General features: G+C 42.3%; 2 protein-coding genes across 19 annotated transcripts in view; one reads left to right on the top strand and one right to left on the bottom strand.

The window, feature by feature from the left end:
* Positions 1-1,090: 1,090 nt before the first annotated feature.
* On the top strand, positions 1,091-14,279 carry LYSMD4 (LysM domain containing 4). Of its 10 annotated transcripts, none has more exons than XM_069798537.1 (6): positions 1,212-1,689; positions 2,380-2,459; positions 2,549-2,836; positions 6,977-7,325; positions 8,230-8,353; positions 9,853-11,496. In XM_069798537.1, exons 3-6 carry the CDS (start codon positions 2,564-2,566, stop codon positions 10,328-10,330), a joined length of 1,224 nt encoding a protein of 407 aa, XP_069654638.1. In that variant the 5' UTR covers positions 1,212-1,689; positions 2,380-2,459; positions 2,549-2,563; the 3' UTR covers positions 10,331-11,496. The 10 variants fall into 10 exon arrangements, with proteins under 10 accessions (XP_069654640.1, XP_069654633.1, XP_069654642.1 ...); XM_069798536.1 differs by having other exon boundaries at positions 1,212-1,729; XM_069798534.1 differs by having other exon boundaries at positions 1,212-1,729; positions 2,139-2,459.
* Positions 10,494-26,837, bottom strand: part of MEF2A (myocyte enhancer factor 2A) — a 94,361-nt gene continuing 78,017 nt past the window's right edge. For 6 of the 9 annotated variants that reach the window (XM_069798525.1, XM_069798523.1, XM_069798529.1 and 3 more), the window contains 5 exons: positions 26,200-26,390; positions 24,513-24,536; positions 20,722-20,848; positions 15,109-15,235; positions 10,494-14,595 (listed from right to left, as the gene is read on the bottom strand). In XM_069798525.1, the coding sequence (XP_069654626.1) occupies positions 14,220-14,595; positions 15,109-15,235; positions 20,722-20,848; positions 24,513-24,536; positions 26,200-26,390 (845 nt within the window). In that variant the 3' untranslated portion in view covers positions 10,494-14,219. The remainder of the gene's footprint in view (positions 14,596-15,108; positions 15,236-20,721; positions 20,849-24,512; positions 24,537-26,199; positions 26,391-26,837) is intronic. The other 3 variants (XM_069798527.1, XM_069798531.1, XM_069798530.1) reach the window with 1 other exon arrangement.

Below are 26,837 nucleotides of genomic sequence, written 5' to 3'. Positions count from 1 at the left end.
AGCCCCACAAAGCTGTGTGGGCAAGCAAGAGCGGTGAGGAAGCAATGGCTGTTCCTTAAAAAAAGTAACATTGAGGCTTGGGGAGCCTTCCTTCCTGTCCAGTGTGTGACATTTGTCAGCTGATGTTGCATCTAACTTAGTGGTAGCAGGAGCTGGAGAGGAAATACTCTCCCCTCTTGCCTAACCTGCCTCCAGCACCCAGACTGCATGAGAGAAGGCAAAGGGATAGTCAGCAACTGCACTCAGCTTTAATTTAATTTAAAAGTAGGTTTGTCCATCTCCTTTAGGGTAAAGAGCATCCAGCAGCCCTTCACGCTTCTGAGCAAAGCCACAAGGCTGTCCCTTGCAAGTGATCTTCATGCTCGCCCTTGGGGTGAGTGGTGCCTGGTTAATTCCTGCAACCAGCTATGAGGAAATATTTCTCCTTTCCTCCCCCCCGCCCCAGCCCAGAAAAGCTTTGCATGTGGAACTTGTTAAAGATTTGTCCTGAGCTTGTTTTTTAAACATAAGCCACGAGTCAGGATGGGCCAAGGAAAACATACCAGTGCAGAATACACCTCATCAGACCCACCAACCGCTCTGCCAGCACAGGCTTCGCCGCAGCTGCGGCCAAACGTGAGCCGTGAGCCCGCGGGGCGGCGTGGCTGGAAGGGAATGGCGTCCACACGCCCTCGCCAGCCTCGCCGAGCAAGGGAGGGCAGTCCAAGGCCTGGACTGACCACGCCACCCTCCCAGCAGGGCCCCGCTGTTCCCAAAATTAGGGCAAGTTTGCTGTAGATGGGGTATAAGTGTGCGTATGATCAATCTATTGACCGTGTAATAACTGAAAGTCTATTATAACTGTGTGCATAGTCAGTACAATGTATATTATCACAACGATACCGTACGTAGGGCTGTACAGATGTATATTCTCTCCCCGCCCTTGCGAGTGCCTCGGGCACGGGTCTCGCCCGGACTGGGGCGAGGGGCGCGGGCCCTTTAAGTGGGGACCGCCCTCCCGACCAACAGGTTCCAGCGCTGACCGCTCAACCAAGCTCGCTGCGCCGCCCTTGCCCGCCGCCCATTGGCCGGGCGGCGCTGAGGGTCCCGCCTTCCGGCGCTGCTAGCCAATGGGACGAGAGCTGGGCGAGAGTCGGGGCTAAGTTGGTGCGAGTGGCCGATGGCCGGCGAGCGGCGGGTCAGTGCCGGGGGCTCGGGAGAGGGCCCGGCCGCCCCTCGGGGAGCGGGGGCTGCGGGGAGAGGGGCAGCGCCCGCCCGCCGCGGGTCAGGGGCCCGGGGCCCTCCGGCGCTGAGAGGGGCGGGCCCTGCGGGGGTCGGGTTTGTGTGTGCGTGTGTCCCCGGTGAGGGGAGAGGGGCCCGCTGAGGCGCCGAGGGGATCGGGCCCCCGCTGAGGGGATCGGCGCGAGGCCCTCGCGCGGGGCTGGGGCGAGCGACGCGCCCCCCCCCCCCCCCCCCCCCCCGCTCCCTCTTCCCGGGGCCCGAGGGAGACGGCGGGCCGGCCGCCGCCTGGCCGTGCAGCCCGCAGGCGCCGTCGGCGGCCCCGGAGCGGTGCCGGGAGCGGAGAGCCCGTCCCGCGGGGAGGGTCGCGGGGGTCCGGCCCCCGTCTCCCTGTGGTTGCCGGCACCCGCGTCGGCAGGTGTATTAGATCCTGGAGCTCTGCTGGCGCAGCCGTGACCCTGCCTGCAGACTGTGGGTGCCGTGCTCGGTGCTAATGAAGTGCCGTAAAATGGTAGTGGTTTCATCGTAAGGATTCCTTATGGGTAGATTGAGAATATTAAGGTCAATAGAGTTCTGTGAGAATGTGCGGTTTTCTTACCTGCGCGAAGGAAAAAAACTTACTTCTTTGAAGGGGGGGGGGGCGCGGGAAAAAAGAAAGTAGCTTCCTAGTAACTTGCCGCTGTAGGCCTAGCAATAATTAAAACAAAGTGCTCAGGCAGGTTCTTGTCTTTATACAACAAAATGGCCTTGTCATTCAGGTTGAAGCTAAGTGTAGCTTGAGCTATCTTTATTTTAAAAAAAAAAAAAAAAGCACACTTCCATGAAATTAAAACGTGGATTCTTAAAGTGTAGAGAATTAAGGACTTCTGGAAACGTAACATAAAGGATAATTTTGGTCAGTTTTTATTGTGTATTGCTAGGACATCTGATGTGGTTCCATGGATTTTTTTTTTTTTTAAACCACAATTAAAGACACTTGGATCAAGTGACTCTGCTGCTTTTTTAATGAAATTATAGAAAGTTGCATTTAAGATGTGTAGCAAAGTAGTATTATGTAGTGGTTTGTCCACAGGTAGACAAAAAACCAGTTTGAAAATAATCTACCCATTGTTGAAGTTTCTGTACATTAACCTTTCTAGTATTTCTTGTCATTGCTGTTAGAATGGTATCTTTTGGATTTGCCCCTGAGAAGATCTGGGTAGAAGGAAAGCTTTGTGCATGTGTGCACGTAGGCAACTGTGGTGCACTTTTGTCCGTTCTCCCAAGTGTTACATGCTAAGAAATAAATACTGCTATTAAGGAAGTTCAAAATGTCTGGTTTTTGTTCCAGGTGCTGGTATAAAAGATGAGGCTGAATGAGAGCCGGACAAGATCCTTCCAGGCTCCTGTCACCATCCATAATTACCCGGGTAGGCAGGTGTATGTGTTTCCCAATGGCCGATCTGATTCGGAAGAGTCATCAGAGGAGGAACTCAATGTTACAGAATTGCGACCGAGAGGCAAGGAACAGCAGCGATGCAGCACTTCTCGGGACAGAGTTGGAGATGTGGTACTTCTGGAACGAGAGATTACAGAGGATGATAATCTTAACAAGCTAGCCCTGCAGTATGGTTGTAAAGTAAGAGCTATCTCTGTTTGTTTGGTTTTAATTACTTTAGAGGTATTTTACATGTACCTTAGTATCCAGAATTACAGGAAGGCATGCTGTTGTCTAATAGTTTTGACACTGAAAAGTGTTTGCCCTGTGTATTTCATGAATGGTCAATATCTGGGTAAAACTCAGGTGGAGAAAGGTGGAAAACAAAACAAAACAGAGTTCTTCAGCTAACAGCATAGGAAAATGTTGTCAACCCCACACCCTGTGTAACCTGCTTTCTTGTTTAATTTGGGTGACTAAGTGCAGCGTAGCAGTCATGATTTATACTTAGTTATTTAAGTGAGGGCAAAAAGTAGGAAGCTGAGTACAGAAATGAGGATCAGAGCCCTGCTTTCAAGGAGCATACAGTTTTTGAAGCAAACTGAACAGTACAAGGAAATGCCACTCTGATGGGGTCTAGTTTGGGGTTGTTTTATTTTTTTCATTTATTTTTTGAAAGTTACAAGCTTACATATTGCAAGGAAGGTCTAAGTATAACACGGGTCAACTTGGAGAAGGAGGGATGCCAAAGTCCAGGTCACAGAGTCCAGGTGCTGTCTGTGCATGTGGGTTTTGATTGTTGGCTGTCATACCCAGAAGTGTGTGTGGTTCAGCCATCTGCAGGCAGAAGGGAGTGCATGTGCACGGTGCATTTTCTCTGGAGTTGGAATATACTACAAAATACGTTTTCTTTGTTCAAAAGAAGAGCGCTTTATAGAAAAAACTGTTGAAAAGTTTAATTACCTGATCTGAACATTAGATGTACCCCATTGTTTAGCAGTTAAAGCTGTATTTTTAGAGCCTCCTTTATCTGTGAGCTAGACTGTGATTAAAAAGTTCCATGATGCGAACAATTGGACGGTGACCTGGATGAGGATAATGATACAGTACTGGCTCAACTGCTGCCAAACTATTGCAGCCTGTCTTGCTTAACAACACAACAGCTGTGTGGTGCAGCTGAAGCAAGAGGGTTTAGAGGAATTGCGACAATTCCTCCCCTCCCATTCCCTTAGAAACAAAAACAAAACAAAAAAGAAACCCTTCTAGGTTCTGCTGATGAGCCTGATGCGTGTGAAGAAGCGAGTCTGGTAGGACTTGAATAGGCCTTGATTGGCACCGGTAGAGCCTGAGAACTACAGAGCTGCAGCAGTTGTGACTATATGCTCATCTGTAAGCAGTAGCAATTGCGTCGTTGTTGCCACTTAACGCAGAATCTCAGCAGTTCAGTGAACTCAAAGGAGGAAGATTCTGAGCAACTCTTCTGCTTTGTGGCATGAAAAAACCTGCCATGCCCCCTGTACTGTAACTCAGGAGGACTCGGTCCCGTCCCTGCCATGACTGTTGATCTGCCTCCCCTGCTGCCCTGCTCCTGGAGCCTTTCAGCTCCAGCAGGTGCAGGTAGATCTACCCTGCCTGCCCTGCTGAAGGCTGCTGGGTTTGTCCAGTGGGGAAACCAAGCTGGTGGGGAGGGACCAGGTAGTCAGTGTTCTCTGCCCACAGGAAAAAAAACCTGTCCCACTGCTTCCCTGCCTTCCAGAAAGGGCACTTCTGACTTGCTCCAAGTAAATTGAGGAGGTACAGAAATCCTTATTATTGGAGATTTGTGTATTTGTCTGTTTACAGGCTGGCACTGATCAATTTTCATGTGTTTTGTTTTACTTGCATAATTAAGCAGCTCCTGAAAGGCTACCAGGACATCAGTGAGGAAGATTTGTAGCCACAAATATATGCGACTGTGTTTAAAAAATCCAGGATGAACTTCTTGAAATCAATGAGAACTTGTAATTGGTTATAGAATCATGAGGGCCTGCTTGGGGTGGGAGTATTAAGACAGTGCAACAAATAGCTTTGTGTGTGCTACAGATAATGTGGCAGAAATGCAAAGCACTTCAAAATTCTCATTTTTACTCTTGACCATTTTTAGTCCTGGCCTGCTTTTGGCATTCTTCTTAGCTGGGACAAGAGGAGCTTGCTGCAGCCAAAAAAAATGAGTACAGAAAATAAGCCTAAAAGGCTTGTGCAGCCGAGTGCTCTTGCAGGCTTCCCATCAGCTTTGTTTGTTGTTTCTGCGTGAGTGCTGCTCCACTTTCTGTTTCTAGAGCCTTAGCACAACATTGCAGTGTGTGATTGCAGACACTGCAGGGGATATTTGCTATCCCAATAATTTGCTTTCATTGGAACAAAACCAAAAATTGAAGCATCACCTCAGTTAGGAGGCTTTGGGTGAGATGATTGTTATTTCATAACTACATAATTTTGCAGGGCTTAAGTCCTGATGTTACGCTGGGGCAAGCTGCGAGGAGTCTGAACCAGCATTCCTTTCACCTCAGGAGCACCAGATTAGGATCTAGATTAAGCTTCCCATTTTCAGATTTCTCAAGCTTTGCAGAATAAGCGTGAGATTCAGGCGTTCATCTCCTCTCTGCCTTTCAGCAGAGTCTTGCTTTTTGGCCTTTCAGGCACTGGATGGTAGATGAGCTTGACGCGTGGTGCCCTGACAGCCTGTACGGGCAGGAGGGGAGATCCGCAGAGAGAAGCAGCTCCACAGGCAGAGCCGCTGCTGCTCCTCTCTCCTGTGGCCAGCTGCATGGCCCTCCAACCTGTGGGGCCTCCCTGCAGGGAAGGGAGGACTGCCTTCCCGTGGGCACCTCCTGCGCTGCTGGGGGTGGTACCTCCCCGCTCCTGGCAACCAGCCTGCAGGTATTCCTGAACATTTTTGCAATGGCAAAGGAGATGTTCGAGCTCCCTTCTAGTGTATTCGTGTGTTCCCTTTTAAAAGGAGGTCTTTGCCCTGAGCTGTCAATGATTTTGGCGCTGATGGCACTGGCGCATTTGCTTAGGAAGTGCTTTCTTGTTTTTAGTTCCTCAGTTTCTTCGGCAGCTTCAAGCTTGTGAGGGTGCAGTGAATGCCATTCGTACAGTAAATTACTAGATTTCTAAAAGAACAAATCAAACTTTCTCTGAAAGTGCAGTCCTCATACTGTGTCTCTTCTGTATGATGTATCGGGGGTGGTTAACCTGTTTGTGTTGCCTTTCTCTTTGGTTTGGGGTCTTGCTGCTTTTTCTGGTTTGCATCCTCCAGCCTTTCCCTTGAGGTTCTTTTATGTCTCCTTGGCTGCTTTGGAGAGCTCCTTGCACACATTGACAGTTCTGTTCGTTTTCTTTGACAGAGGATTTAGGGCAACTGAGAAGTTCATGTACTTACTTATTAGGTGGTTGTGAGTGGACACTGTATTAAGCTGTCTTCTCTTTATTTAACATTAAATGAAGAAACGCTGCCTTGCCTTTGTCTTTTCTTTGATACTGGCTATCCTTGTGACTTAGGCTGTATGTATGGTTTGTTCTTTCTTGCTCTTCTTACTGCTATTTGCATCACTGAGCTGGGTGGGAATACCAGTCACAGATGGGAACCCTACACACAAACCACCAGACATGGTCATGGATGCACAGAGATTATTGCCTCAAGCATACCTTCAGCGGGAGCATTTACCAGCTGTGGAGAAATGAGCTGTATGGAGCTGTAGTCGTGCAGAAGAGGGGTGGTGCTTGGGAACATGAGCAGAGGATGCCCACATCTATGTGGGAGATGCTCGCCTGCTCCCTTCCAGGCTGTGATCTTGCTTTCACAACTGTGGTATGCTCCAAAGACGGAGCTCTGTTCACTCTGAAATCACTTTCTGAGCAGAGGGAGGGTTTTGCCTGCTCATACTGATGTTGTCATCTCACCTTAAACACTCATGCATTATTTAAGGTATGAAAACTTTTTAAAAGGATCTGTTACAAAGACTCTTCTTGCCTTAACTTGGATTAGAAAGTAAGTGAGAGAAGGGTAAAGAAAGCAAAAGGAAGGAAAAACAGTATTAAGCAAAATACAGCATATGAGAGATACAAGAGCACTAAAGGAGTTTTAATAGACAGACTGGTTAATAGGGGACTTTCTATCCTGCAGGACCTGGAGTGTCCCTGGAACAGCTGGGAAGTCTCTGCAGAACACTAAGCCACTTGTAGCCAGGGTTTGCGTTTATTTTCTGACCACTGCTTGCACACTAGTTTTGTAGCTACTTCCTGCTTCAGTACTGGGTTGTCCTACACTAATATTCGTGTCCCTTTTGGATTCTGTAGGTTGCAGATATCAAACGTGTCAACAACTTCATCCAGGACCAGGACTTGTATGCACTGAAGTCCATCAAGATCCCTGTGAAGACCCACGGGCTCTTAACAGAGAAGGGCAGAGAACTAAGGCCGCTCTCAACTGTGGCCTCCCAGACCGGCCTGACGCTTGTAGACTTACTGGAGCCTGATGATGGTGCGAGCAGCTCTGCTGATGGCAGACACCTGAGTGACTACTTCAAGGGGATTGACAAGAGCATTCAGGATGCGGTGCAGGTGGAGGTCCAGCTAAATGCAGAGTATTGCATGGAAGCACTGGAGAGGCCGCTGCCTGAGTCAGGGAAGCAGGAGACTAGTAATGGTGCGGACTGTGGAATCCAGTGGTGGAATGCAGTTTTTATTATGCTTCTGATAGGAATTGTCCTGCCAGTATTTTATATCATCTATTTTAAAGCACAAGGCTTGGTGGCCCATACATCTAACACAACACTAACCTCAAATATTTCAACACATGGATTGGAAGGGAAATTGCCACAAAGCTCAGTTGTACAAAAAAAATCCTAAGGGGGAGAGAAAGCCAAATACAGCCTCTCCTCCCGGTGCAGGAGCCCATACATCAGTGACTCTGACTTGAGTGCGTTCAGGGGGATAACAATACAGATTATTTTTATTTTTTTAAGTAGCTGATATTGTAATCCTGAACTTGACTGAAAGTGAGGTGATGTGATTTTTATGGAAAAATGAGGATGCTTTGTTGCTTGTAAAGACAGATCATCAGGCAGCTGGCTTAACACTCATGAACTCTGTTGAGAGAAAGTATTTTGTAGCCATTTACTCATCTTGGTTGCTTCAGGTATTTCTTAATGCCTTCTCTAAGAAGTGAATCCTTTGCTGCTGAGATAAAGAGTGCAGTATTAATGTGGTGATTGGTAAGTTGGGGGTTTGCATTTTAAGAAAACACTTCTTGCTTAGAGTAGAAGCGGGGACTCTTCTATTTCTCTGAACTGTCATTTTTTATCTCTTGCATACCATGGCGGTTTTGGCATACTTAACCCTAAAATGATGACTTCTAGCATGTTAAGCTGGGGGTGCCATGCCACAAGGACAATGACAGCACCTCAGCTTTTTATCCTTTTGAGCAAATGTTTAAGCTGTGTTTATTAGGATGCTTCAAGCCCACTGCTGGGAAGGGTGAGCCCAGATCTCTTCTCTTCCCCTTGATGAAATCCGTCAGAGACTTCTCTTGAAATCCAGTGTCTCTACAGGTGGAGCTCATTGCAGAATCCGTGCTGTTGCCAGGGTACTGCATGTCCAAAGCCAATGCTTCAGCATGACTGCAGGTGGCCAAAGAGTATTGGAGGAGGACGTGAGTGTAGCGTTAGGCCTGTGGTACGCAGTATGTGCTTCTCAAAGGCTCGTTTGTTGGGGGGGAGGGCTAGCCAGTATTACTTTTTTTAAAAAAAAAAAAAAAAAGATAATCCATAATGGTGCACCTCAAACACCCCATTTCAGTCATGGACTTGAGCGTCCTTGTGTGTAGTCTTCATGTGAACGAGCATTGCCATTTCATTTGCAAGGTCTGGGAGGAAAGCCCTGCGTTACCTTAGACAGTCACAGAAGGAAGTGTAAATCCTTTGTAGGATGGGGACTGTGAAGCTGCTGATTGTTAAGCGTTTCTGTGAACTGCTGACATTTGCATGGAAAAGCTTCTGAGTGGGTAGGAAAAAACAATGACACTTTGGAGGCTGGTGGTGGTGTCCTGAGATGTAGGTAAGCCTTAGGTTGGTGCTGTTTAGGACAAATCAGTAAAAACTACGTGCTAGAAGTGAACAGGAAATGAGGCTTTGGGGAGCTTTGCTGCAGGGAAGAATTGGCCTCAAAAATTTAATTCAGCAAATTCAGGGACAGTGCGCAGAGATAAAGGCTCTCCTAGAACCAAACCCTGAGGTATTTTGTAGCACAGTTGCATGAAACCTGGCCTGGGATGAGGTGATGTATGATGTAAGCAGCAGCCCACTGAAAGCAGCTGGCTCTGTTTCAGGAGGGGTCCTGGCCCTTTCCTGGGCCACTTGTGCAGGGCTTGGCTGGTCTCCTGCTGCTGAGCTGGCAGCTGCAGTCATTGCTGAGGGTAAGGGGCACAGGGCTGGTGGGTGGGTGGAAAAAGCTGTTGTTTGGCTTTCCCTCCTGCCTTGTCCCAGGATCCCTTGTCCCAGGATTGGTTCCATTAAGCTGTTGGTGGGACAGCAGCCTGGCCCGAGCCTTTTCACCAGCGGGCATGGCTGCTGCCAAGAGCTGCTGGAGTAGGAGCAGGGGCAGCAGCCTTCGCAAGGCCAGACTGGTGCTGACCCTGCCAGGGCAAGGTGTCACAGCAGGGGAACTCATGAGTTGCTGCTTTGGTTTTTGTTGTGGGTTTGTTTTTTTTTTTTAAAGCTTTAGTGCTGCTTACAGCCCTATGAGGGAAGGCTAAGCTGGGCAGCTGTGGTGTACAGGCATGATCTGCTTCTCCCCGAGGAAGAGCAGCCTGACAGCATCTGCGTCAGGGGGTGGGGGGGAGGCAGGACTGAGGCCTCCCAGCAACCTGAGGAACACCACACCAAGCAAGCAGAACCCTGGGATGTTACAATGATAACCTGTGTTTCCTGCAACCCTTAAAACAAAGTACTCAGGAAAGCCTGAGGGAACCTAATTTTGTAAACAAGGACTCTATCTTATACTGAAAAAAACCCCAACTTGTATTTTTCTTCTGTGAAGAAAATGTATCTTTCTTTGTTCAGGGTCGGGGGGCAGGGGGGGATTATTACATTTTCAAAGAAAGAAAAATGAAATAAAAGCACAAGGGGCACTACCCACTCCAGGCAGCTTATGCTTTTTGTTGTCTCCACCACTAGCCTATGCTGTGTTGCACAGCTGAGTGCGTTCTTTGGACAGACAAGTGCCTTGCAGCATCTCCACCTGACCCCAGAAAAAGTAAGAATTCAGAACACCTTTCTCTGCCAAGTTTCTTCTTTTGCAAAAGCTGTTTGTTTCACAGAGCCCCCTCCAGCTGCAGGGAGCTTGTGGGGTGCTGCCAGTTCCTTATTGCTCATTTCACAATGCAGAACTGCAGCCAGCCAGGCAGGGCAGCGAGGGGAACAGGGCAGTGCTGCACTCTGCCTGCAGCCGCCCCACCAGCTTCCTGGCAGCCCCCTGCCTGCCTGCCTGGCTCAGGGCAGCACCTGCAGCAAGGGACAGGAGCAATGGCAGGAAGAGGGGGAGGGAAGGAAGGGAGGGCTTGCCTTCGGTTCACCAGTCAGAATTCACCCAGGTCTTCCTGCAAGTTTCTGTAAGCATTGTGTAATAAGGTTCTTGCAGGGCATCAGTTCGTAATTTGAAGTAGTAACAGGTATATGTATCCCCCCAAAATCCATACTAAAAGAATCATTGCTGCAGGTCAAAACCAATGCTTCAAAACTGAATCAGGTAGCCGGCAAGGGGGGCAAAGGTGTGCCACACAGGAAGACTCGCTCTGCAAACACGAGAGAGGCTGGAGTACACAGTAAAAGCCAGTATCTTTACTTTAGTGAATGCAGGATACAAATATTTTACAACAACCTCTAGCATTTTCTTAACCATTTGATAAAAAGTTCACTAGAATATTTATTGTATATTGAAGAAAAAACAACACATTCAGGGAAAAAAATTGAGATTAACTTATTTTTTTCTTAAAAGATTCGTCTCAAGGATGGCAACAAAGTCCAGCTTGTGCCGCCAAACGGCTTATCAGCATTAAACCGTGAACAGCTTCTTTGTGAACTGTTGACTACAAACATTTACCAAATACATAAATCTCTTTTAAAAAAGCCATTTTAAATATAGCAAAGCAGTGTTCTCTTGCACAGCAAAGTGAAGAAAGTTTCTACTAAGATTTAAATGTTTACATTTATTAAGTCTTTCTTTCACATTCTAATTTAACTTCTTCCCATGATCAATTGTTAGGAGTTATTTTGTTCCTTATTTACTATGTATTTCTTGTGCGCACAGTAATTCGCAAGTTTCTGATGCATTAGTGTCCTTTAAGTGAAAGGAAAGGCTAAAGCATTTTTCTCTGACGAATCCCTGATAACGTGTATTTTTAAATACTATAGTGAGAGCTCGAAGATGGAGAGGTGATTTGTCACAACAAAGATAAAAATCTTAAATCATTCAGGCTTGAAGGGGTTCAGATGAGGACTGGATCCCCTTGCAACTTCATTCAGTATAGTTAATTAAAAAAAGTATTTTTTACCTGTTGAAATACCTGTGCTATGTCATCTTTTTTTTTTTATAAAACATTTTTACAATTCCTAAAAAAGTATGTTCCAAAGTTAGTTACTTGTTATTAAAAATCAGGATTCCCGTTTATTCAACGGCATGAAATTCTCCCCCCCAACAGGGGAGGTCTGTGGAAAGACTTGTTCTGCCAAGTCTGTTAGAGGGTTTGGGGCAACATGTGAACAGTCCCGGTAGCAGTTCTTAAGAACAGATTGATTATTAGTTGTTGGGTTTTTTTTTAATTCATTGGTGCAATTTCAATACAAACTCTAACCCTTATGTAGCTTTTTTCTTAAAGAAAACAGTAATAGTACTGTTTAAAAACCTGCATAGAAATAAAGACTATTGAGATACAGTCAGCAAAGCCATCTTATAAGGCACACAAGAAAATAGACAGTAAATGTGAATGCAGAACTCCCACTCAGATGTACAGCAAAGTTCATATATGTGCATAAATAATGAAAAAATCACATAACTTTCCAGAGCAGTAAAAGGTTCTCTGAAGTGGTAAGTGAATTCAGTCACTTTGGAAAGAGAGTTGCCATTAGAAAGAGTCTCATTTCCCTCTATGCTTCAGTAAACCGGTAACTAACCACAATAAATGGAGAGTAATTGCCAAAGGTAAGTGGCTGAAAACCGAATGGAAACCTGTATGCTTTTTAGAGGTTACCATGACAACAAGAGATCAGGATTTGGAAGCTGTAGGTACTAAGACTTTGTTCTTCAATCACACATTAAAGCAAGCACCCGAGGAGGGAGCTGTCCCCCTTGGATTTCCATTTCTCACACTTAGTTACAGTATCAAGGAAGTGATTTTTTCTAATTGCCAAAACCCCCCAAATTTAAAGCCCAAGCAAAAATGTAATGACTATCAGGGATAACTTTAAAGGAGACCAGATAATAAAACAGCACTGCAGGTAGTTTCCTCCCCAGAAGAAGAACTCCCAGCAGTAAGATTTAGTTTTTGGTTCCCCATACAGAAGCTTCGCAGGTGCAGGGAGAGGAGATGCACAGCGAGGACCTGGAAAAAGACCCGATTTCAACAAGGCAAGGACATGCCCCAGAGTGGAATGGGCTCCCCCAAACCCGGCTGGTGTAAGCTGGACTGGTCTGAGCAGGGCTGAGGAGTGACCAGGAGAGAGGACACTGCCCTTGCTGTCCCTGCCCTTCCCTGACCACACAGCCAGGCTCTGCAAATAAGATCACGCTACTGAATCCAAGTCCACAACAAAACCTCCGAGCTAGGCCTTGCGAGACGATGGGGCTCTGGCTTCCTCGCTCCGCTTCAAGGAAGCAGCAAATTTACTTCTGTGGCTGCGGCTTTATCCCAAACCACTTACCAACTTAAAAAACCTTTTGTGCTCCTCTGATATGTGTTATTTCCCTATCATGAGAAATTAGGTCAAGTTTTTCCACTGTTTTTTTTTCTTCCTCCTCAGAAGAGGCAGCTTTAAAATGATGCCTTAAAATGTGTTGTAACAGATTTTTTATATTTATGCAGGATGAACTTAACACCGGATTTTTTTTTTTTGCCGCTTTGCTATTTATATACATATATATAAAATGTATAATGAAGCTTAACCATACAGCACAGAGATTACAATTTAACGGCACACATTCACCACCAGTGAGGGGGAAAACCCCTTTATACACCCTCTGAAAAATCTGGATAATAATATTAATAATAATTAAAATCCAAAGAAAGTACAGTATATTTAACAAAATAGTAAATATTAAACAGTGAATACTCTACTTAATAAGGACCTCGCCTTTTTTCAAGTTGGCGTCAATCCACAAAAATATACTTTTTAATCTGGTGAACGTACAATACATAGGTACTTACACCAAAGGTGATAATATATTTAGGATGCTATATACACAAAGAGTTTGGCTCAAATTTAAATTTACATATAAGTGTTCATGGCTTATTTTTCCCCCAAGGTTCCGCCTGCAAGTTTTTCCTTTTCATCTTTGAAAGCAAAAACTAGAAAGTCAAAATAAGATAAAACTATACTCTACAAAAAAGCTACAACATACAGCTTTGGCTTATATAAATAATTCATAGCAGAATGTGTTCAAAAGTACTGTATATAACTTTATATATAGTCTTCAATTCATTAGGGTATTGTTTTCTTTAATATAAAATATACATGAGCTAAAATCCGTTTCTATATTTTTCAAAGGTATGAACGTAAAAACAAATTTGTCAAACATATTCCAATTATAACTTAATATATTAATTTTATTTTGTTAATGTTCTATTTTCTAGGCTAATATTTTCTGAATATTTCATGCGAGTTCTCTATGTCTCTCTCTCACTCATTAAAAAAATCACTTCTTTGACCCAATACACTATTTTATTTTTTTTTTGCACGTGCAAAACAGGGTTTTTGTTTTTGTATGTCTTATAGCATCAGCCCTTCTCCATGCACCCTCTGCAATAGAGACCCATGCCAGGTTGGGTAATATAAAGGTCATTTTATGTACAGTATTGCTTTCTTCTTCCTGCTTTTCTACTGCTCTGCTGCTACAAAGCATTATTTCTTAACTACAAGTAACCATACAGCTTGAATAAAAACACACAGGGACATTACTACAGGCGAGCCCTCTTGGTTTCTGCGATCTAGTGTGGTAGGATTACAATGCGGGTACAACGTTTCTTTGCAAAACAGGTTATATTATTAAAACAACAAGTCCAGGTAAGTGCCAGACTAGATCAATACCTACAGGATTGTTCTGTTACATTTTACCATGGGACATCTGCAGCTATACAAGAAGTTTGTCATAAGTGCCTGATGATTTTGTGTATGCTACACACACTCGCACATATATATGCATGTGAAGATATATATATGCATGTATGTATATACATATAAATATACTTATTTCATGTCCTTATTTATAAATTTAGATATGTCAGGACAGTTCATTTTGAGAACAAAACTGAAGAGGCAACACTGCAAGCTTATGTCACCCATGTGTCCATCCTCATTCGTTTTACCGATGGACTCTCTCTATCTTCTGAATTCGGTGGCCGTCCCAGCACGACAGGTGAATGGAAATCGCTTCTCGGGTCTTCCCGATCGCTGCCGTCGTAGGAGCTGCTGGAGCTGCTGAGACTGTCAACAGGAGAGCGACCCATTTCCTGCCGCGACTGCTGCTGCTGCTGCTGTTGCTGCCCTTGCTGCTGCCCTTGCTGCTGCTGCGGTTGTGGCTGCTGTTGCGGGAACCCAGAGGGAGTTACACGGTCCCGGGGAGGTGAAATTGGTTCAGATTTTATGTTGATGTTTTGGTTGGTATTAATGGATAAATTTGAACCCTGAGATAGCTGGCTGCCAGTACTGGGAAAAAGAAAACCAAAAGGCAGAAATAAGAAAACAAGAAAAAGGAAAAGAAAGTGACAATTCACGTGCCTGTGTAATGGTGTGGTCTTGTGGTTCAACACCCCCAAAACGAGCATGTAAATAAACGCAACTTACTGAAGTGAAGAAACAAAGTTGAAAAAAGCATTAATTAAAAGGTCTGAACGCATTTATAGAGGTTAAAACCAAAGAGAAATAGTTTCTGTTTCCAAACATTTAAGTTCATGACTCAGGTGACTCCTTTGCAAGAAGCTGGGCCTGCAGGGACACGGCTTGTCTGCTTGAGGACTGACCTGACAGAAGGGACAAACAACACGAAATACAAACGGTTTTGCAGCCAAGAAGCAAAACTTGAAAGGCAATGCACCACCGCCAGCAGACGAGAAATTAAAACGGTCTTGCGCTAAGTATTCCCCGGTGCAGATTATTCAGCTTGAAGTGGCAGAAGTTCCCGAGGGAGTGCAGCACTGTAACATTACCAGGTGTACTTACACAAGAGAGCTGAGGGCTGCTGGACCGAGATGGTGCTGTTGCCAGGCAGATACCTGCCCTAAGGACAGCATTCCTGGGGAGTTAAATCCCTGCAAGGCAGACAGGTCTGCACTAGTCAAGGAGTAATCTAAGAGGGAAAAACAAATAAAAAAGAAAGTTCTTTATAATAGTTTTTTTTATATATATATATATTTATATATATATGTGCGGACACACACATGCATATAAATAGATGAGAATAAATGTGATATACGCACACACACGCAAATGTAAAGGCTTTCTGCCCAAAACAAATAAAGGCAAGTGACCCTGAGGAGTCCAAACGTGAAAACTTTGAAGTGTGGGAGCAGGGCTGGGGCTGGATGCCTCAGGGATGGTATGAGCAAAGTCACTGCAACTGGGAGCCTTAGTGACCCCCTCCTGTCCACTCCGTTTGTGCAGTCTTACTATAACATATCACATTCTCTCTCTCCCCACAACAGTTTCACTCATTACTTCACATCTGGTTCAATTGTCATCTCTGTATCAAATAAACAAAAGAAACCTCTTTATTTAGACCAAAGAAATACTATTATGTAGAAATACAACTTAAAAGGATAATAGAAAATACAACATGTTCCTCATCAACAGCCAATGGCTGGCTGTTAGTTTTGGCTAGGCTGTAGCACTTAGTTCTCATGAAGTCATTTTCACTTTATCGTTATCACTCCTGCTTTTCTTTCAGGTTTTAAAACAAAGCTGCAAACACTTCTCTGCTTTTAATTATTTTGTAATACAGGTTCCTTAAAATAATTTCTAGTCTCTTGAGAATGCCACAAAATGCTAGCAGCCAAACTTACTTTATACTGCCAGCAGATGAACCAAAAAATTCTGCTTAAGTAGGGTTTGTGTTTGGGGTTTTTTTCTTGTTTGTTGGGGGTTTTGTTTTGTTGGTTTGTTTGTTTAGTATTGTCCTAAAATGACAACACCATTGTGATTTATCTCTCTTGAGATAAGCTTTCTTGAACAATTTCGCCATTCCCATCCACCAGCTTGCTCGCTGCGGACAACCTCTAGGTTTCCTTTTTAACAGCCTACAAAGGAAGAGGAGCCCAGTGCCAGCAGGGTATCAGGCTCTTCAGAGATGCATCACTGCAAGAATCTTCCTCAAGACCTTGGGAATCCCAGCTGCATGCCAGCAGGTGAAGCAACTTAAGCTGCCTTTTTCTTTTGGTTTCATTTCCTCTTGGCTGACATTTTTACTGGAACCCTGAAAAACCCTCACAAGTATTTCTGCCCAAATTCAGATTTTTCCCAAGCTGATGGATCCAAAGCCCTTCTACAAGACTTAAAAAAAACCAAAACAAACAAAAAAACCCCCCCAAAAAACCAAAACACCAAAAACCCCCCAAACACCACACACCAAAAAACATGCCCTCCAATGACTAGGACATGCACTCAACCTTCAGAGCAGCCAGACCTATGACAACCCGCCCGTGTAGCAAAAAAACGCTTGACACTGATGTACTGTTCTGTGCCAATGGGATTTCTGTAAGAGCAAACCTGAAGAAAATGTTTATAGAAATTCAGTTTCCATGTATTTTTTTTCTTTGCAATTATAGCTTTTATGATAATGGACAATTAACTTCTGGTACTTTAGACAGAATGTGTCTGATGACAGGGGTTTGAGGAGATTCTTTTCCAAAGAATACAAATGCCACTATACAGTTAGATGCACTATCGCTTCCCTAAATAAAAAAGCAAGACAGCAATTTCTATACATGAGTGACTTGATACAAGAGTCGTACAGACAGAAGAGTGACTTCTATGTGATGGAAACCATTACTGCTGTGACCCTAACAACAAGATACCTTTGAAGTTCACACCTCTGCAAAATAACTGACCTAAAGCCAGTAATATAATTTATGGCTAGATACGCTCTGCTCAAGTATAAGTTACTATTTAACTGATCTCTGTGGTTTTTGAATGTTTTTTAAAAATGCCTAGACTGTTTTAGAACAAGTAACTCTGTTCATTCTGGCCCTTCCTCTAGTAATCTGCAGAAAGAATACACTATTTTATATAACTCGTTTGTGCAAAACTGATATCCAACGTTTTAATTAAGGGTCTAAGAGGTGAATCTATCCCTTCCATCCTTGAAAAAAACCCCTATCAATCCAGAAAAACAATTTAGGTATCTAAATTTTATCTTAGCCCTTGAACTGCAAAACTGAAATTGCTATGTAAGTGGTGACTACCCTAAGAATACCCAGATGACAATTTGGTTTCGACATCAAATTTCTTTTTTTGCAAATCCCCTGAAAGGTTCAATCTAATAGAAACCATTTTAAAGTGTCTGAAAAACACTAAAGGCTAAAAGCTTTTCACAAATCATTGCATTATCAAAGGAAATGGGCTGTTTTTTAAAAACTGTATCCCGTGGTAACAGCACTTGTCCATTGCATAGGACAGCAGTTTCAATCGTCTTTGCTGATTCCTGAGATTCGACTACAGCCCCTCTCATTTTTTTGATATTTTAGTCATCAGCTTACAGGTTATTCTGGATGATGGATGTGCACAACAGTGCCTCCTAAAACAATATCAGACTGCATGAGAGAATGAAGGGATTTGTCAGGTGACAGGTAAAACTCAGTGTGGGTCTTCTGAGCAGCGACCAGAACTACTTGTTTACTTTAAACAGCCATTAAATGCACTATATAAACAATCTTTGTGGCAAGTATCAAACGAAGATCTGTATGTCCAGCAAATTCATACTTAAGCTTATAATCCAAAACAAGTCACCAAGCACAATTCTTTACTCTGCTCATTTTACTGTTATTGCAACCCCATCTTCTCCTTCATTCATATCTTTAGACTTTAACCCCCCTCGGGGTAGCGATTATTTGCATAAATTTTCAACAATTTAGCTGGGTGCTCCCGCAGTGGATTTACTGTTGCTGATGACTAAACGGTCCCTCTCAAAATGCAAACCTCCTGCATGACAGTAACTGCCTGGGGCAGTGCCTCGGAGGCAAACCCATGTAGAAAGCGGCCGAAGGGTAGTAGATGTCAGTTAATGAGCACTTTAATACAGAAAGATACAGAAAGACCCGAGTTGTTTGGATGGAAGATGGCTACAAGTCTAAACTAAAAACTGTAGTGAAGACTTTCAAAGCTAGTAAAAGTAGAGAAAATGTATAAAATCCCATCTTGGGGGGCGGGGGGGGTATTATGAATGGATGGCTGCTCTATCTATTTCATCTTCCAGCCTTACAGACTCCTGACAGTGCCCCTCCTTGCAGAAAACAAAGAAGATTCCAAAACCTCTATATCACTCAGGTTTTGGTCATTTTCTACAAACCTTGAAGTTTTTTTTGATTTGTCCTGACCTTTGCACAAAAGTAAGAACATTAGGTCACTGATAATAGGCTAGTGCAGCGTTTTTTACCCTTTCTTAAATTTATTATCACAGAGGTGCCACCAGCGTTGCTGATGAGCTCAGCTTTGGGTGGCAGCAGCAGGTACATTTTGAAGCTGGCTGTAGCATGCTGTCTGACATTGGGGTAGCTCCTGATCTGTTCTCAGAGAAGCCACCGCTGTGGCTTGCGTGTGTCCCCGTCCCCCTTCCCCCCCACCGCCACCAAAACCTTGCCACATAAACCCAACACAGTGGCTCCTTAAGGAAAAATAATTTATTCCTTCCTAGTATGCCCTCCACTGCCTCCCAGGTTCCTGAGCATCTCATGCCTGCCAGCTACTTGTGTATAGCCATCAAAGACTATACAGGCTGAGTGAAAAGACGCTACTGGGGAAATCTCTGCTGGAGGCGTGGATCTTCCCAGATTCATAGAAAGAAGAGAAGAACACTCTCGGGTCCTTCTGTCTAGCCAGAGTTGATCAGCTATAAATGCAAGCTCTCCAGTGTAGCTCTGTTCCTAAGAGCTATCGTTGCAGAAGAGAGAAGTAAGATTTTTTTATTTTTATTTTTTTTATAATTTGAAAGCCTACCAAATACGACTTAAACATTGCCAACACAGTGGCTCCTCATTCAGAAATTCCTGTTTTAACAAATTATAGCACTTGCATTTGAATGTCTTAACTAGACTTCATCTAAAAAATGGAACTGGGGAATTATTTCCTTTGTTTTCCTTTTTAGTTTTAACCAATAGCTATTTTAACTCTGACTTACAAAATTTATTGACACTTATCTGCAATGTAGTTTCTCTGCAGGTGCACTTGAAAATTAAACTGTGCATCACAGATCAATGGTAATCAACCAGACGGTACCAAGGCTGCAGCCTTTCAAGGAAATGATTACAAAAATTCCTTCACCAATTACACACAGGGACCCTAACAAATAAAGAACCTTGAGATTGAAATCAAAATTACCTCTATTGGTATGGAGACAAAGTAGGAAGCACCACATCATGAACTACTTTCCAAGCCAGCAAACCAATTATCAGTTACATTACAAAATTCCTTGCATAACACCCATCTTGGATAAAAAGTAGTTTGAAGGTCCTTCAGATAATAGGGACTCACAAAGGTGAAATGCTGACAATGCCTCCTGTCATGGTTTAACCCCAGCCAGCAACTAAGCACCACGCAGCTGCTCACTCACTCCCCCGCCACCCAGTGGGATGGGGGAGAAAATCCGGAAAAGAAGCAAAACCCGCGGGTTGAGATAAGAACGGTTTAATAGAAGAGAAAAGAAGAAACTAATAATGATAATGATAACACTAATAAAATGACAACAGCAATAATAAAAGGATTGGAATGTACAAATGATGCGCAGGGCAATTGCTCACCACCTGCCGACCGGCACCCAGTTAGTCCCCGAGTGGCGATCCCCCGCCCCCACTTCCCAGTTCCTATACTGGATGGGACATCCCATGGTATGGAATACACCGTTGGCCAGTTTGGGTCAGCTGCCCTGGCTGTGTCCTGTGCCAACTTCTTGTGCCCCTCCAGCTTTCTCACTGGCTGGGCATGAGAAGCTGAAAAATCCTTGACTATAGTCTAAACACTACTGAGCAACAACTGAAAACATCAGTGTTATCAACATTCTTCACATACTGAACTCAAAACATAGCACCGTACCAGCTACTAGCAAGACAGTTAACTCTATCCCAGCTGAAACCTGGACACCTCCCCATGAGTCCCCATCTCACTGTCGATAAAGAGAAGGAGGAGAAGGCCCTGTCTGGGCTTTGTACATCTGGGCTTTTTTGTAAACTGAAAGCCCCAGCAGAATCCGATTCCCTCCTGGTGTTGGAACTGAGCAGAGCAGAATAAAAGGGACAGTATGCTCAGAAGTATCAACTAGTGCTTAAATGTGGGGCATTTTGGTTCTCAGATGGATAGCTTGAATACTACTGCTGTAAGCAATGCATTTTATTGTGTGTCTCTGTATTCAGCTGTGTACAACCTGACTGAAAGCTTCTTCCTGATGAAAGTCTCAACATTTACACATTTTACAAACTAAAGGCTCATTTTTGATGAATAAAAGCCTTCATCTGAACTGAATATGAAAATACAGTGAAGTGTCATAGAAATGCAAATTTTCTGGGCTTACAAATCACAAAAGCCTTGTACATCTGACAAATCAAGCCACTTATTAAAAACAATGCTTACCAGTGTTGTAGGCAGTAGGCATGGCCGAATACACCAGTCCCTGCGGAGGCAAGCTTGGAGTTGTCACAGACACCACAGGGGTAGCAAGAGGCTGTGTAGACTGAGAACTACTTATCCTTTGGGTATTCTATAAATGATTAAAAACAACAACATGTCTTGTGATATCAGTTAGAACAATGGAAAATCAAGTGCTAATATAAAAATAGCATTCAATTAAAATGTGTTTCTTTGCTTTATTTTTTAGTTATGAATACATCCTTTTTGTTCAGGATAGATTTTCTAAACAAGCCAAAACAGTTCAAGACAACCAAAATGATCTTGGCAAACTGAAATGAAAAATTAAGACTCACTGGTCTACTTCCCGTGCATGCAGATTCCAATAATGTTAGAGTACTAGGACATTAAAATAAATGCAATTTCTTAGGGATATACACAACAATTCTCAGAAGTTCTTAAGTGATTTAAGAGGTTTTAGTCTTAATTTCTAAAAGGGTTTTAGTGCAGATGGCGAGGTGCAGTTCCACCAGAAAAGAGTCTCCCACTTCCCAGCTGTTTATCCAGTTTTCAAAATTTTAGCTGCCAGTTTTGACACTGTGCTGACTACACCTGTCCTGAAAGGAACACAGAGATCTTCTAAATTTGTGTTGATAAGACTGCAGTGATAAAATAATCTTGCTGTTCCCATGGTTCCTGAGGAACTGAGAGAGTACTTGTTATAATGCAGATAGGTTTCAAAGCAAATGACATCTGAGTGCACACAGAGCAACTGTGCTTTTTGAACAGGAAAAACAGCTAAAGCAGATTATCTAACTGTAGGCACAATGTGGCTTTTTAATAACAGTCTGTCTTTCCCATATACCGGAATGAACATCTGTAGCAAACATATCACGCAAATTAAGCTCTTTAAACAAATTTGCTGTTTAGAAAACGTATTAAACACTGTAGTGAATACCACCAGACAGCAAAGCTGCTCTGTCACAGAATATACTACTCTTCATGGAGGCAACTTTAAATCTTTCTTCACAATATGCAGTTCAACAAATTTGGCCATGCCAGATACTGTCAAGAGCAGGAAATGCTACATGCTTTTATTTTCAAACAACAGATACTTAGTTTTACCTACACAAGTCTTCGAAATACTAGAAGTAGTAGAAGTCTCTACACCCTGTATTTCTACATTCTTACAGAACCATTCCCGATTAGGGAAGCTGGATTTCAAACTGCTGGAAATATGTTTTTAAAGCAAGCCTCTCTCTACCTCTGAAAAAACATTTGCTACTATAGTAGCATTTTTTTCATCTCTTTGGTAGAGTTCCATTTCCTAGCTTTAAAAGATTGAAGCTACTACTACTTTTTCCTTATTTCAGACAGGTATATAAGTATTTCAGTATCTGCAGCACTTAATTTTCTTCTCCACTCTGATCTTGAGAGAGCTAGCAGTATTAAAAATTCATGATTCCCTTTATAATAACTGAATGAGCAGGTACAGAAACAGGGCTGTATTCAATTTTAAGCTTAAACCCATGAAGATGAATTGAGGGTTATCAATCCTTAGCTTCTATCTTTCTAATCTAAAGAAAAAAAAGTATACCACAGCTACTATATTAAAATTAGCTACAACCTTCCACTGGCTGCCAGCTTCTGATCTCTGTTTTGTCTGTTGAAAGCCCACCTTTGAGGCTCGTAAGAATTTGGAGGCTCTTTAGCATTTGTTCAGCAGATATACCCACTCTGCTTCAGAGCTCCCAGATTTTAAAGCTCTAAGTCACAGAGAAAGTCCCACTGATTTTCTGTGTAATTTATCCCTTTAAATCACTCACGTACTTCTGAAAATCTCTGCTAGATGAAGTTTATCTGGCATAAAGACATGTTATTAGAGCAGATTTTTTGTGTGTGTCAGGAATTGACCTTTTTCCAAAGCTTTCTTGGATGGCAGCCTATAAAGTTGGGATTACTGTATAATGGAAAAGTTAAGAGGAGTACACTGGGAAACAATCCAGACCAAAGGATTTCCCCATGGGATTTTTTTTTTTTTTTTTAGTGGCTAATAAAGGTGGTTTTCTGAGGTAATTTATTTCTGAATATAATTCCTGAACATACAGCCATACAAAGACACTAAGAAATACTTAGATGTGTCTAATATTTGTTGTACTTGGAGATTCAGCCAAAGATTCATGATAAATTTAATTAATTCTTTATTATTTTTTAAACTGGTGCAAGTGATAGCAGTAACAGGAAAAATTCAATATCTTTATTTCATGCTATGCTACCGTTCTTACCTATTTTTCATATTCAGTGCTCAGTTCCAACTATACAGAATGAATGTTCACAGACATGGTTTGGAACTGCTTTCTAGCATTGGAATTAGCATCAGAAATTCGCATAATAAGAGACGTAACGTTGCAGGTATACTTCCTTTACCACGTTTGAGGAAGACACTACTGCATTTTCTTTGTGTGAGCTTTCTTCCCCCAACAGATGAGCCCAGTTTTTAAAACCACTAGAGGGACCACGCTCCATACAGTATCCATAAACCAACCTGCCACCGTCAGCAAGCTGCATTATTTCACACTGCAAAGAGCATAACAGTTTTTTAGCAGGCAAGAATACCTTAATTCAAGGGCTTTTGCATTAATTCCAATTGCAATGATATTTTGATTAAGTGTTTTTGCGTTGAATTAGAGCTTTACTACTTGCACTGGAAACCAGACACTTCTCTATAAAGGTGAGAAGAACATGCATGATAGCTGTTTAACTGCTCAATTAGCAAATCATTCCAATAAACCATAAAAACTTCAATACTGACTTTCAAAAGTAATTTCCCCTTACTTTTGTAAATCTATTGCTAACATTTAAGATAAAAATTAACCAACAGCATGCATTCATGAAGAAGTTTATCTAAACCACTACATTGCATGCTTTCATGCAATTAAGAGCCTCATATTAGCAACAGGTCCATGTTCAAAAACGAATCAAGGTATGTAAATAGGCAGACTTCTTTGTGTATCTTTACAATTGCACTTGGATGCAGCATCTTCTGCACGGTTTGTGCTACAGCAGCTAAACAATTTGCAAATTGCTCTAAAAATAAGTTACAAATTATTTTAGCCTTACGTTATTTTCCAAACAGAATGCCAAATTCTAAAACCTTTTAGAAAAAATAGAGAAAACACAAATCCCAAGAGTTTCCTTTCAAAAGCAGAGTATCTTTCCACTGGAAAAAGGTAGAATTATTCGTTTGCAATTCTCTATTCCTTTTGGTAAACAGGGAACACCCCTGTGGTTTGATAATCTCACACAAGATGAAATAATTCTAAACTCCAAAAAGGTGACCTCACCAGCAATGATGTAATCTACTTGAAAATAAGAGAAGTAATACAGGGCTTGTGTTACAATCTGAAGAACTTAAGTGAAGCCACTTTCTAAAAATATTCCACTAATATAGGGGATGATGTGGTTATTTATATTTTACAGAAAAGACAGTAAATATCCTACACACATGGACAGTTACTCTGTAAGGCTCTTTTCCAATGTTCCCTCCAAGAAAAACAGAAATATTTTCAGGAAAAGAAAAAAAATAGACGTTTACAAATGGAAAGCACTAGACTTTGGATGCATTTTCAACTTGAATTGGTTGGGTTTTGAGTTTGATAAAACAAATGTATTTTCATCTGCTACCAAGGGAACACTGGAATTATTTAATATACGCAATGAAACTACAGTTAAAAAGCTGTAGTAAAAGACATTTTCAGCATCTTTCTCTCTCTCATCAAACAGTAGCCCAAACTCACCAACTCCAATTCATCCTCCTCCGACTGTACTCAGCAAACAAGAGGGATAACACAGTTACTAAAAATAGCATTGCTTTCAAAGTGAAAAAAAAGTCACGCTTGTGCTTCAGGATTTTTATTTATTTTCATTAATAATGTGAATGTGCCACCTGATTCTGTAAATAATATGACTAGGAAGTATAATACTTTACATAATTTGGGTCAATTAGAAAATACCGTACTGAAAGAACACATGCTTTGGCAAAATTAGTGCAGAAAGAGCTTAGTAACAACAAGGACACAGCTACACGTTGACAACACATGTAGATACAGAGCATGGCAGTTTCTGGATGGACTGATCTAATAAACATCCAGCGTAGTAACAGAATATTTGTTCACATACAACCATCATACCATCCCAGCATCTCTACTCTGAAATCTCTTTCCAATTGCCTCAAAAAGACAGACAAAACCTATATTGAATATTATGTTGTTCTTAACAATAGTAAATAGGTACTCTACACTAACATTAGAACAACAGCATTAACAAGATCCTCCTCTTGTATCTATTTCTAATTAATTCAAAAGTGTAATTTTCACTTTAATAATCAGCCAGCCTATTTCCTATGTCTTCTACACTTCAGTATTCCTAGAAAAAACTAAAACTTCAAGAATCATTACTCTGAGAATAATTACAGTTTTTGTTACTTGGATTAATTTTGTATTATTCATCATGAATACCAGTAACAAATGTAAGCACTTGTGGTATTTTAAAAACAAGTAAGAACTATACAGAGTACTTGTATTGTTTATATCCTGCTCCTCTTGGTTATGGTTCATTCTTCCACACACAGAAAACAGAAAACGTACACACAGATATTCAAAATTTCTACATGACAGTGAAAAACTAAGACTAAAGGATCTGACCAACCAAATTAAAGGAAAAACTGAGTAACTCTTCCTGAAAGACCTGTTTTGCTCTCAATGCTGTGGTTGCCTCATGCCTGACACGAAACTCATGCGCTATTCCAAATCTAGGCTGAACAAACATTACTACCAGCATGCCAAACTGCACAGTGGTATTGAAAAGTACACAAATAAGGACTGAACCTGATCCTCATTACTCTCTTATGCCTTCGCTGGAGACATGACATCTACCCTAGGACACACAAGGTTGCATTCCAGCACACCACATCAAACAAGCATTTCTCTCAGACCATCATTACCACTGAAGCCACATTTTACATCCCACAACAATTACGACCCAGGAAAAACAGGTACAAAGTGTGCTTTAGGGCATGTTAATAGAGTTCACATCACCAATAACATCAGCCATTCCTCCACAGAATGTTGCATAACCTTTTTTAAAGCCCACATCCTCCAAACCAACAAAGTTCTTTGTACCAAGTCAGTGAGATGTCAACTGAAAACAACAAAATCCCAATCTATGTCTCTAGGATTGCACTCAACCACATTTAGGTCAGACTGCTATTTTACACTTTTAAAAAAAAAAAAAAATCCTTACAAATTTAACTTCTCCCAAGGTATCAACTTATAACTTAGATTTTCATTGGTAAAATTTCAGAATACAAACATCTTTCTATTTCTGTAAGCTACAATAAGCAGATGAGATAGCTTCTCCCTGTCTATGTGGGCAGAACACTTCATTTTTACAAAGCCAGTCACAGAACAAATGTTTTTAACTTACCAGTGGTGGCATCATACCCTTGCTGGAGGGTGGGATGACAACACGGAGGTCGGGTTTGCGATTGTTCATTCCAAGATTACCTCCTCCAGGTGGAGGCGGAGACTTTGTAGGCATGACTTTGCCTAAGCCATTCCCACCACCAGTAGTTCCGAGCAGACTTGGTGAAGCTCGAGAATTCACAAACCCATTTCCTGAAAGAGGAAACACAAATGTACTGTTAAGACTGAAGAGAAGTAGCAATACAAAATCTTGGTGCACATGTACAAATTACAAAATACTGCTTTTGTAAAGCTTCCAACGACAAACTTCTCACAAGAAGCACGGTATTGAATAATCGAACAAACAAAAACCACTTTCACCAGAAGATCAATATGTAAAGGTAGTATCACCTCAAGGGCATGCTGTGGCAGCTTAAACGCTGAGAAGAGCATATTGCCAAAGAACTAGTTCTAATAACAACTGTTGTTTTTTTATTTTGCCCTTTGAAGTTCCTGCAGGCTGAGCTTGCAAAAAAGTGTGTGCTTTTGCACAACCCCGCTTCATCCCCACAGAACATGAACTATACTGGGTTGTTGCCTGTGAGAATAAAAAGATCAGCTCTTAAAGTCTCTTTCTAAAACATATTCTTCAAATATCAA

The sequence above is a fragment of the Haliaeetus albicilla genome, chromosome 12 (genome assembly GCF_947461875.1).
Source record: "Haliaeetus albicilla chromosome 12, bHalAlb1.1, whole genome shotgun sequence".
Lineage (NCBI taxonomy): Eukaryota > Metazoa > Chordata > Aves > Accipitriformes > Accipitridae > Haliaeetus > Haliaeetus albicilla.
This window is presented reverse-complemented; position numbering and strand designations above follow the sequence as displayed.